Source organism: Doryrhamphus excisus, linkage group LG9 (assembly GCF_037039965.1).
Source record: "Doryrhamphus excisus strain RoL-2023G ecotype Guam linkage group LG9, RoL_Dexc_Guam_v1.1, whole genome shotgun sequence".
NCBI lineage: Eukaryota > Metazoa > Chordata > Actinopteri > Syngnathiformes > Syngnathidae > Doryrhamphus > Doryrhamphus excisus.
In genome coordinates this window covers 21,540,681-21,553,337 of record NC_136365.1, presented here as the reverse complement: position 1 = coordinate 21,553,337, position 12,657 = coordinate 21,540,681, and the positions used below count along the sequence as shown (strand labels likewise).

The 12,657-nt window shown below is 46.7% G+C and overlaps 1 protein-coding gene across 1 annotated transcript; it reads left to right on the top strand.

Annotated features, from left to right (window-relative positions):
* Positions 1-331: 331 nt before the first annotated feature.
* npepps (aminopeptidase puromycin sensitive) lies at positions 332-12,634 on the top strand. Its single transcript, XM_058067285.2, has 23 exons — positions 332-668; positions 2,675-2,759; positions 2,856-2,933; positions 3,060-3,181; positions 4,262-4,369; positions 5,185-5,385; positions 5,460-5,556; positions 5,656-5,689; positions 6,616-6,730; positions 7,442-7,606; positions 7,882-7,986; positions 8,058-8,118; positions 8,196-8,305; positions 8,386-8,449; positions 8,605-8,744; positions 8,823-8,957; positions 9,034-9,253; positions 9,320-9,462; positions 10,532-10,588; positions 10,671-10,778; positions 10,865-11,020; positions 11,089-11,136; positions 11,211-12,634. The coding sequence occupies exons 1-23, from the start codon at positions 396-398 to the stop codon at positions 11,355-11,357; spliced, it is 2,772 nt and encodes a 923-aa protein (XP_057923268.2). The 5' UTR covers positions 332-395; the 3' UTR covers positions 11,358-12,634.
* The last annotated feature ends 23 nt before the right edge of the window (positions 12,635-12,657 follow it).

The window sequence follows — 12,657 nt, the reverse complement described above, 5'->3', positions numbered from 1 at the left end:
AGCACATGCTTCGCGCGCACACATGCCCTTTGCGACCTGCCAGCCAATATCAAATTAAAGGCTGCAAATAAATGTCTTTTCAAAATAATACTTCTAATAATAATAATGATGATGACGACGGCGAAATGTTTCCCACAGTGTATCTTTAGTGTTCTCCAGTAAGGCTAACATTGTTGATGTTCTAACAATTCTTTTCCGAACTTCTGAGTGAGTATGAAAATCATTTACTGACTTTATTGACTAGTGTGGATCATGTACAGTTTTGCAGCCTAGTCACTTCATTAAGTGTGTGCGCGCGTGCGCATGTGGGGTATTTTTTTTTGGGGGGGGGGGGGAGTGGGAAATTCAGTCTAGCGATCGGGAGGAGACTCGTAGCCGACAGAGCGTACCGGTTGATGTCGCTCCTTCTGAGCCGCACGCTGACGCAGACATTGGTGCAAACAATCCGTGTCCGCTCCCGGCCAGTCCTTCGGTGCACTCCAATAAAAGTCCAACTCTTTGCAGATAAGACGGAGCTGGGAGCTGCCGGTCACTGTTCAGCAGCCATGGCCAAAAGGAGGCCCTTCGAGCGGCTACCGACTGACGTTTTCCCCGTCAACTACGGGCTGTGTCTCAAACCGGACCTGATCAACTTTACGTTCACGGGCAAGCTGCAAGCTATGGTGGAGGTATGTCAAATGCAAACACTTGTTACACTGCAAAATGTGCATTTTACCATGTAATATGCGCTCAGCTAGCTGCCATTAGCTAACCTGATTGCTCTCTAACGGCCAACTACTAGCCGCTCACGCACCTGTGCTAGCACACCTAAATGATACAAATATGGCGCCTTTTGTCATTCATACACGTCATTATATAAATATATATATATGTGTGTGTAGAGACACTAGTGAATATGGACACTATTATTATTATTATTGTTATTGAAGTGTGTTTGACTACACTTGTACGCTCTTGTTAGCTTAGCAAGACTTGGCTATAGCCTGCTAAGACGGTTGTCAGTGCGTATTATATTATAATTATAATTAATTGTTGGCTACCTCCGAGCACACCTCTTGAACGCCCTAACGACTCTTCGCATCAGTGATGATGTTTATGATATTTATTGTGACTCGGTGAATGTGGTTATAAAGCGACAAGTGGCTGCTTGCTAGCTAGCTAGCTAGCTAGCTGGTGTTTGCTAAATCATGGCATCGTCACGTCGCCCCCTCCCACCTTGTACACACTTCACTTCGCTGGGGTCAAATCTTAAAGTCGAATTTAATTTTCATGAGTAAATGATGGGAATATTCTGAGTGGCTAGTTATCACAGCAGGGTTAAAATTAGACTACAGTTAACAAGAAGTCCATTGGTGTTTATTGATGAGGCTGCTAATTGATTAACTGCGTGCTGACGTAGTTGTGATAAGAGCTGTCATATCACATTTAATTACTCATTTTGCTTAACTTTGTTATGCGTAACTATCATATTGAGTAAATCATTACAATATAGGCATGAATATGCGTGTCTCATGGGGGGGTTGTTGTATATTTATTTATAGAGCACAATTCATAAGCAAGGTAATTCAAAGTGCTTTACAGAAAAGGGTAAAATCCCTCAATTCATCAAGAGTAGGGCCGCTACCAACGATTATTGTCCTAGTCAATTAATCTGAATTTCAATGAATGGAGTAATGGGTTTGGCAAACCGCAGCGCTTTAGCCTCGTTTTTTTGTGGCTCCCTTTTCAGAGCTCTGAGATTTTTTTATTTATTTCCCACACTGCTGTGTGGGAAAAACTGAGCGGTGTTTGGATGAGCCTGATGTACGTTTCGAAGTCGGCATTCGCCTGCCTGATTGCCGTTGGCAGCTCGCGAGATGTTTGTTGTCGTCCGCGATAAGATAATCACAAATTAGTTGCCTTCTTTGCTATCCATGATGTCTTGATGACTTTGTATGCTTGGCAGGAAGAAGGAGCGTACAAAAACAGGCGTAAGGAATGGTACTAAAAAAAAAAAAACAATTGGAAAAAATGAGCAAAATGCTGACTAAACAACAATCCCTATACAAACGGGCTTCTGGAACGTAACTAGTTGATAAGTAGGGGTGTGTGTATTTGTTTAGGTTGTCAGGTGCCCTCCGGCAAGACAATGAACATTCACCTGGCAGGAACGCAGCAACTCCTCAGGTGATGAAGCAGCACGCAAAATTATGGTCACGCTTTCTCGTTCCATTATCAGTTCCTCTGCCAAAGTTGAAAAACGAGCACGTCCGCTCGTCACTCGTCACATCCTTGCTTTTTTTGGTAGTTCAAACATCAGAATCATCATGTGGAGATGAACTATGAAATGATTTCCTACTTCTATGCTTGATTAAGACCGGTTGCAAGACGCATTAGAGTCGACATACACTGCACACATGCCATTAACGGTTGTGTTGTATCATCTAATTTGCATATCCGACCATAACGCATGTGCGTGTCGTTTTTAGGGATGAGCCGCCACACAAACTTGCGTGCCCAAAGAGAATTCTTAACAGGTCGCGCCCAATCGGTCTCTGGCGGTTAAAATGTATGTGTGTCAGGCCACCACAAAGGAATGAATGTATGGGAAAAGACTGTACACATGCACACAAGTGCTTCAATCAAGTGTGTTCTTTTTCTGTTTGTTTTTTTTGTTTGTTTTTTACATGCGCAGGTGACACAAGCCACAAATCAGATTGTGATGAACTGTGCCGACATCGACATCATCACAGCCTCTTTTGTGCCTAACGGAGGAGACGGTGAGAATCTGATTCCCGATTCTGTCCTTGGTTCCTTCCTCCTCCATCAGATCATGTATTGTAACATGCTGACCACTCTTTGTTTGTTTTTTTTAGAAATTGATGCCACAGGGTTTAACTATCAAAACGAGGACGAGAAAGTGACCTTGTCGTTTCCGAGCGCGCTAAAAAAAGGTGATTTGTCTCCTGCTGATGCGTGAAATAATTGCACAAACATACATTTCTGCATAGTAATTTGAAAGTACTTCAAATTGACCCAAAGTGGCGCCTCCTGTCTCTCTGTTCTCGCGTGATGTCCAGGCTCTGGTGTGTTGAAGATCAAATTTGCAGGAGAACTGAACGACAAAATGAAAGGATTCTATCGTAGTAAATACACGTCCGCCGCAGGAGAGACTCGCTACGCTGCAGTCACACAATTTGAGGTAAGACGGATATGATGACGACATATAAAGTAGTCTTTCCTAACCTTTTATGTCCGGTGTACTCCCAGAACTTTTTGTCAGTACCCTCCCACTCGTACGCGTTGATCAAGCACTGTGACGCAACTCTTATGATTTTAGCACAGCTGTGCCGCAGGTTATTGTCTCCCTGGGGGAACTTGTTGTAGAGCACGCATTCTTTTATTGTTTAGCTTAATATTGAAAATTGTGAATCACTGTTTGACGGCATACCCGCACGTGATCATGGGGCGGCAACCCTTTGTTATTTTGCCTCCAGAAGCATAGAGTGCACGTGTAGGCCTACTTTGAGATAATAAAAACCCTGAACTATGTAGTCTTTGGAGTGGTTCCCATATTTGTGTCAAATTTCAAGCAAAACCTTAACATAAAAAAAGCCCATCAGAGTTCAAATATTATGCTCGATAGGCAGGGTCAAGACCAGCAACCATTCACACTCACATTCACACATTTTTGCAATCACTCCCTGTTTATCGTTAAAGTCTGAGAACAGATGCTGCGATACTTTTATGAGCGATTCTTTCATGCATTGTCCATCTGTGAACGGCTTCCTCCTTAACGATCCCATGTTCAGCCACACCGCCAGCAGCTGCAGTTGACTTTGGAGCATCCATCCGCGCCTCGGAAGCATGTTTGCTCTGCTCAACCGTCCGTAGTGCAGCAGTTCTGGCTGCGGGAACCACCGTCACCTTTCAACGACGATTATTGAATGCCAACTTCTCCAATATCTGAAACAAAGAAGTAAAAAATGAAGCTAGTCAAGTTTCTCTGATTCAACACTCTGTGGTTAAGTTTAATAATAAAAGGAAGCGAGCCGTTACTGAGATAATGCTAATAGTCCTGATGACGTGTCGGATAGGTGTTTATATGCTGTACTACTTTACCTTTTGTGTTAATAATTACCAGTGGTGCGCAGTGTCCGAGTGTAGACGAGCATGCAAGTCATGTTTGCTCATAGTTGGAGTCCCACTGAAGACATCTGTGACCCGACGTTGACATCGACACACATGCTGTTTGTTTTCTGTCCCCTCCTCCCTCCTGCAGGCCACGGACGCTCGCCGCGCTTTCCCCTGTTGGGACGAGCCCGCCATCAAAGCCACCTTTGACATCACTCTCATCGTCCCCAAGGACCGCATCGCCTTGTCAAACATGGTACGTGTCATGTGGTCGGGTCAGGCCCTCCCCCAGCCCATCTTAGTCATGGCCGTGACTGAGAAGATCATGCTGGGTTCTTAAAACGGGTCTTAGTCAAGTCTGATGTTTATTGGTGTTTTTCTGCAGATGCAAAGCCGCCATTGTGCTTAAATGCAATGAGCTGACTGGAGGACAAGAGTGACTTTTACTGCTCTCTAGTGCCCCCGTCAGGTCAAACTGTGCAGTCTTTAGCCGCCCTCCCAGTCAGGCTCTTTCACAAGGCTTCAAGTCCCATTTCCATTAAGCTCTTTAGTTCAGTACACCGTTGTGAAGGACACCAAAATGACATTACTTTGGTGGGGTAGTTAAAAGGGGGGGAAGTCCACCAAGTGCATCGTGTTGGTGGGTGGACAGTGACTGCTCATCCACGCTATGATGTTATGTAGCTGATCCCACCTACACACACACACGCGACTATCAGAATTTACACTTCTAAACCTCAAACTGGGATGGGGCTTGGTGGAAGCATGACCTGGTTGAGGGGTCGGGAACCTTTTTGGCTAAGCGAGCCATATCATATTTTTTGGTAGGCTACCACATTATCCAATAATAGTGGAGTTTGGCTGTCTGATCTGGAAAATACCGACAGGACAGGACAGCTGGGATTGGCTCCGGCCACCCCTCATTGCGGTAGAAAATGGATGGATCAATTAAAATGCATGAGTTTTTATATTTTTAACACCGATTTGTGTAATGTTTAGCTTTGCGTACCCAAGTGTGCCAATTGAGCCAATTGAGACTTGCCGCCATTCCGTTTGCTCTGCTGTGTCCAGAATGTCGTTGAGCGACAGCCATATCCAAGCGAAGAAGACCTGGTGGAAATCAAATTTGCCACCTCGCCCATCATGTCCACTTACCTCGTAGCGTTTGTCATCGGCGAGTTTGACTTTGTGGAGAGTCAGTCGTCGGACGGCGTGCTGGTGCGCGTCTACACGCCGGTGGGGAAGGCGGAGCAAGGCCGCTTTGCGCTGGAGGTAAGCGACATCTCGCCCGACCGACCTCAGGGAACGTTTTAAGATGTGCTGACTTTCTTTCTCGTCTTTTTCAGGTTGCCACAAAGACTTTACCGTTCTACAAAGACTACTTCAATGTTCCTTATCCTTTGCCCAAGATTGACCTCATCGCAATTGCAGATTTTGCTGCTGGTTGGTTGTACTCTGAAGCACGTTGTGTAAACACGCACATTTCTCACACTAGTCTGTCATGGAAGTAAAATGTATTTGTGCGTTTCTCCTCGCCTTCAGGTGCCATGGAAAACTGGGGCCTTGTTACTTACAGGTAATAAACATATCAAAATCTGTCAATGTTTTGGTACGAAAGTGTGTTTTACAATTCTATGAAATGTGCAACCTGGATCAAACATTTTTCAACAGCTGACCGCTAATATGTATGTATCATCAGGTTTAGCGATATAGACCTATCACTATATTTTGGCATATATCACCATATGATGATAACGATATGAAATGTATATTCAGTGGAGTTTTGTATAAGAAGCTATATACCTTTTTAAATTATATAATTCAATACACTTGTCTCAAATTGTAAAGCACATTTATTTCAGGATGTCAACCTCTGCACACATCTGCTCCAAAATCTTAGAGCTGGGCGATATGGACCAAAACTCATATCTCGATATATTTAGGTTGGATATGGATATATATATATATATATTCCAATATTTTTTTCCCACAGACTGAATTTAGACAATAGTCAAAGCCAAATATGTGTGCAAATTTTTATTAAAATGTAAACAATCTATATTTATACAAAAATAGCAGCTGATATAAAGTTATTTTTTTTTTATATAGAAAAGTAAAAAGTTAGCGCCGCCATATCACCTTCCCTCATGACGACAGACGATAAACATGGTTGATACCGTTTTTCATCCAGCAACCTTTATACCGTGTTTTCCGCTGCTCACTCCCACTATGCAGCCTCTCCTCCGCCGCATCTCCGCGTGGATGTCCGATTGCTCTGCATAGCAACGGGGTGCACAAAGCTAACAGCTGCTAGCGAGTGTAAACTACAAATGTAACAAGATGAACATCCATAGCTGCACACTTACCTAAGGGGTCGCTATGGCACCAAAAACAATTAAACGTGATAAATAAAGCACTATTGAACACTAGATACGGCGCTGTCGGGCCCCCACGCTGCAGTCTGGACACCCCTGATCTAAACTTGTGTGTGTGTTGTTGCAGGGAGACCGCGCTGCTGATTGACCCAAAGAACTCCTGCGCGTCCTCCAGGCAGTGGGTGGCGCTGGTGGTGGGTCACGAACTCGCCCACCAGTGGTTTGGAAACTTAGTCACCATGGTAACCGGCCAGAACGCCCTCAGAAAAGACACAGGCCCTGTCCACACGCGAATGCTCTTGGGAATTTTGTTTCATTTTGATGTGCTCTTTTGCCGGGTTGGAAAAAAAAAAAAAAATCGTGTCCACACAGTGTGGAATTCGTAAACATTGGCATCCGGAGCGGGATCACTGCGTGAAAGCGATGTTGTCAATGAGCCGCAACGAGCTGTTGATGCTGTAAACAGACACTCAGACAGAACCACGTGACACCAAAACTACAGACGAAGGAAGAATGCGTACACAAATCCGTTGTCTTGCGCTTTTCAGGGCTTGTCTAGACTGACGGCAAAGCGGAATGACTTCCGGGAGGATAAGACAACAAAATGTCAGGAGAATGTCGACCGGGGTGAGTCTCGCCAGTCGAAATATTCAGATATGATGTTGGTGTGTCGGCAGCGCTCGCTTCTGGTCACGTGACAGCGATGTCAGAAAGCAGCGGTTTGCTTGTCTACGCCTCCACGACAAAAGCTGGCGTTATCAGATTTTCTGACGTGCCCGGAACGCCGTCGCCGGGTGGATGAAGTGCTGAAACGATGAAATACTTTGCAGTTTCAACCTAAAAACATTCCCGTGTGGACAGAGCCGACCCTAAATGACCTCACATGCATGCTAACGTTACAACTTGTGTACCCAAATTAAGGAAGTTGTGTGTGTGTGTGTGTGTGTGTGTAGGAATGGTGGACGCATTTGTGGCTTAACGAGGGCTTTGCATCCTGGATCGAGTACTTGTGCGTGGACCACTGCTTCCCAGAATATGACATCTGGACTCAGTTTGTGTCGGCAGACTACACGCGTGCTCTGGACCTGGATGCCCTGGACAGCAGCCATCCCATCGAGGTGGGCAGGTGTTTTTTTTTTTGCGGACGTGATGACTGTGTGTTGTGTGTGGCCGCATCGTTATCGCCGGGATAAACTGATGATACGGTTTGATATCCCATGTTCATATTTCAACTTCCTGGCATCGAATCAATTGCAGGTGGACTGTTTGTCAGTTTGTGCTCAGGACTAGATAGGACAGCTCTAGCTTAAGGAGATCCAAGTATTTACATTGGTCCCTGTGGCGCCTACCTGGTTCCCTGCCCTGACCATGTGACGCTGGTTCTGTTCTCCAGGTGAATGTTGGCCATCCGTCCGAGGTGGATGAAATCTTTGACGCCATCTCTTACAGCAAAGGAGCATCCGTGATCCGTATGCTGCACAACTACATAGGAGACGAGGTGGACCCACATTTTTTTTATTTTTTTTATCTTGGGAATCTCATCTTCATCCTCGCCTCTGTTTTCTCTAGGACTTCAGGAAAGGAATGAACGCCTATTTGTTAAAGTTCCAGCACAAAAATGCATCCACGGGTAAGATCCCGAAATGTAAAACCCACCGGTACTCCGACGGCGGTTTCACCTCCTGTGTGGGTTCCACTTTTCTGCAGAGGACTTGTGGGATTGTCTGGAACAGGCCAGCGGGAAACCCATCGCCACGGTGATGGGCTCGTGGACCAAGCAGATGGGCTTCCCCATTATCCTAGTCGAACAGGAGCAGGTGAGGTCCAAATCAAAAGTTTGGCATCCGCGTGTCGTCGCGCTCTCGCTCACGCCGACTGTCTGTCCTGTCGTCGACAGAATGGCGACAACCGCGTTCTCAAGATATCCCAGAAGAAGTTCTGCGCCAGCGGACCTCATAATGGCAAGTTGAGCAAATGTGGAAAGTCGGCATGACTAAATATCCAAGATTATAGCCAGTGGTGTCATTTTTAGTCATTTACCTTTAAATGATTGTTTTTTTGGTGTGATTCCGCCACCCTTAGTAAGAATTCTTTTCTTATTGTGTCGCTGGGACAGGTGGAGATTGCCCCAGCTGGATGGTACCCATTAGTATTTGTACCAGCAAGGATCCCCGGTGCTCCAAACTCCAGGTTCTACTGGACAAACCCGAGACCATCGTCACCCTTCAAGGCGTCACCTCTGACCAGTGGATCAAGGTGAGTGCGCCCCCGTCATTAAAACGGGTCTCATCCCCCTGTTTTACCCATTTGGATCGCCCCACTATTTGTGCTCAGGTCAATCCCGGCACGGTGGGTTTTTACCGCATCCAGTACAGCTCGGCCATGCTGGAGAGTCTTCTGCCCGGCATCCGAGACCTCAGCTTGCAGCCCGTGGACCGGCTCAGCCTCCAGAATGACCTCTTCTCCTTGGTGAGACCAGAAACCACTTCATCAAAAATCCCTTTATTTAAATACATCAAATTTCCACGCATATTTTGCGTTGCAGTCTCGTGCAGGAATGATCAGCACGGTGGAGGTGCTGAAGCTGATGGAGGCGTTCGTCAACGAGCCCAACTACACCGTGTGGAGCGACCTCAGCTGTAACCTGGGCGTCCTGTCCTCGCTGCTCTCCCACACCGACTTCCACGAGGAAATCCAGGAGTTCATCCGCGACCTCTTCACCCCCATCGGCCTTCGTCTGGGCTGGGACAGCAAACACGGAGAAGGTGAGGCGCGACGTCAAGTCTTATCAAGCTTCCTGTTTGCGAACGTGAAGTCTCGGTGTGATGCAGGCCACCTGGATGCTTTGCTGAGGGGTCTGGTTCTGGGGAAGCTGGGCAAGGCGGGACACAAGCCCACGCTGGAGGAGGCCAGGCGGAGATTCAAGGAACACGTGGAGGGAAAACATATCCTACCTGCAGACCTCAGGAGCCCGGTATGCCTCAGCATCTTACTTATTACTTATTTTTAACATTCATGTCACACAGTGTAAAAAGAACGGAAGCCATTGCTAATAATTTCACTGTTTAACTTTGCTAACAAGTGAGGTTGCTTAGTCGTGGCTAGATCCGAATGAAACGTCCCAGTGGCCACCTGAAAACTTTTTTTATTAAGAATTAAAACTTCTCTTACCGAGCATGAGTGGAAGTTTGCTGGCTTGGCTTAGTTTAGCAGAGCATGCTAGTGCTAGCTTACAGGGGTGCATGACACTGTTTTATGGAGGCGTCATACAAGTTCATGTCAAAAAATCCCAACTATCCCTTTAAAACTTCACCAAATGTGGAATTGCGTCATCATCAGATGAACCCCTTTTTGCCGCAAACGTAAACGACGTATAAATACGTCTTTGGGAATGAGCGGTCGGGTTGGAAATGGAATGGAACACACACTGGTTCGTGCTTTCACTTTTAAATGTTCGCTTTTCTCGATCAACTGTTCTTTTGGGGAAGCCATGCTTTTCGTTCGAAGATTGAGTGGCATAGAAAAGGCATGGATGGTTCTCATTCGCTTGACTTATTATTTCATTGGCTCGTTTTCGAGTGCCGTCACCAAAATAACCGATGTTATTACGCCCACAGACTGCCGCTGCCATCGGCCTCGCGAGCATGATTACATGTTGCTATGTTTCACTTTCGCTTGACTTGGTCACATGTTGATGACGGGCCAGTCAGAGCCCGTCCAGAGGAAGTCTGATGTAGAACATCAAAGACGGGGGGCTCTTCTATTTCTGCACCATGATCCTGGAGGTGTTTAATCATGTTGCTCGTGCACCCGTCAGCAGCCTCGGCATCGAAACTAGGAATCCGAAAAAAGGAACCATTCCAGGAAAACCGATTTGTCAGTCCCAGTTCCAAATCCATGCTCAAGACTCGATGCCGAGCACGATTCTTCATTCTGTAATTGGCGAGGGCGGATCCTCCAAATACAATTCTGTTTAGGGCCCCGATTTGTCCATGTGGGGCGGTCGACTAATAGTAAAGGATGTATTGTCTCTCTCCTTGCAGGTTTACTTGACAGTGCTCAAACACGGAGACAGCACCACGTTAGAGACCATGCTGAGGGTAAACCTTCTCCACAGTTCAGCGTTGGCCCGAGTCCTTATTGGCCAGAATATTTCACCCCGTCTTTGTCCGTCCCCTTTAGCTTCACAAGCAAGCGGACATGCAGGAGGAGAAGAATCGTATCGAGCGAGTACTCGGCGCCATTGCCGCTCCCGACCTCATTCAGAGAGTCCTCACTTTCGCCCTCTCGGTACTTCCTGTTTCTTTCACTCCCGTGTGTCCTGGCTTTGAATCACATGGTCGCACGTCGCGTAACCGCTCTACTCTCGCCCGCAGGAAGAGGTTCGTCCTCAGGATACGGTTTCGGTCATCGGGGGTGTGGCAGGAAGCAGTAAACAAGGCCGCAAAGCTGCGTGGAAGTTTGTAAAAGACAACTGGGAGGAGCTTTACAACCACTACCAGGGCGGGTTCCTGCTATCGCGTCTCATCAAGGTAAATCCCGACCAGGCTGAAGAACCAGACTGCAAGGAACCGCATTCATATCGTTGTTGTTCTTCCAGCTCACAGTGGACGGGTTCGCCATCGACAAAATGGCCGCAGAAATAAAGGTGGGAGCCGGCCCAGCCTTTTTTCCTGATTGTTTGTTTGGGGGTCTCAACTCTTCTGTGTTGTGTTGCTGCAGAGTTTCTTTGAGAGTCACCCGACGCCGGCGGTGGAGCGCACCGTGCTACAGTGCTGCGAGAACATCCTCCTCAACGCCGCCTGGCTCAAGCGCGACGCCGACGACATCCACAACTATCTAATGCAGCGCAAGGCTCCCCCCGTCTGAGACCCGCCCCCACCCTTCGTCCCTTCAGCGCGGATCTCCCTGCATCGCAGTCGCCTGAGCCCCCCCCCTTCTCAAGCCGAGCGCTGGGCCGTGCAGGGTGGGAGAGCAAGAGATCGTATTTACCGCAGGCTTCGTTCGTCTCCACCGCAAATCCGAGACTCCTTTCCACGGCATCGAATCCATTCCCATCTGGACCAGGATGCTTGTTTTTAGGCCCATTCTGCCCCCCCGCCCCTGGCCCGACACCACCCTGCCCCCACCACCGAGACTCGATCGCTTAACATGCCAACGACAACTGTGAGACTCCTCTCCCTTTTTATTGTGCATGCATGACTCAGCATTATTGGCCAACTATGTTGTTGTTCATGCTCTCTAGCAATACACCAGATTTCTACACCGCTATCACCATCAACATCGTTACCATAATGGACACATCAAGACAGGAAGTGCAGTCAATCACTGATATTAAAATAATAATTCATAGAAACAGAAGGTGACATCTCGATTTTTCATTTTTACACTTCCTGCCGCTTGAGAAGCGAAGGTGTGCACGAGTGCGCGTGTGCGACGGACCCTCATCTTCACCCGCTAATGGTGACGGTTGCGATAGTGGCCTGTGGTAGGGCGGGTCCTTTTGTACTTCTCGCCACTTTTTCAGCTTGTTGTGTCAGGATGCAGCAGTCAGGGCGAGGTGAACGGCGTTGTCACGGTACTTGCCTTCCAAACCACGTCATGGAAACGCTTGGTTTTCAGCTGCCCCGTGTCAATCAAAGACTGAAAAAGTTCACTGGTTAACCCCCCCCACCCTCCCCTCTTTTTTTTTTTTTTTTTTTTTTGATCATGTGTCCTAATCATGAAATGTTTTTAGAAGATATCCAATGCAGAGCTTTGTTGATCAAATCTTCTCTGACTGGAAAGGGAAGCAAATATCACAAGGTGACATTGTCCATTGACAAGTATTGCACCACCATTACACACACACACACACACACACACACACAACTACAATTTGTGTACATCAGACTTGACTCCACTGTGGAACTTTTGGAAGCCTTAAATTGGTCGACTGCTTTGCAGTAACAAAACGCTGAAGTAACGACTTCCACGACATGTCGTATCTAATGTGTCACAATATGCAACACTGTTGAGCGAGTATATTAATATAGAATTTAAAAATTTGATGTGCTTTTTGACAACATATGTGGTCATATTTTGGTTTTATTTCTTTTAAAGTGTGGTTGGTGTTCATTAAAGTGAAAAAGGATTGTAAACGTGAATGAATGTGTGACACATTTACTGA

Coding starts and splice junctions, on each gene's coding strand:
- npepps (XM_058067285.2), top strand. CDS start 396: ATGTCGCTCCTTCTGAGCCGCACGCTGACGCAGACATTGGTGCAAACA. Junction 5,386..5,459: donor AAGGCCGCTTTGCGCTGGAG/GTAAGCGACATC, acceptor CGTCTTTTTCAG/GTTGCCACAAAGACTTTACC. Junction 5,557..5,655: donor AATTGCAGATTTTGCTGCTG/GTTGGTTGTACT, acceptor CCTCGCCTTCAG/GTGCCATGGAAAACTGGGGC.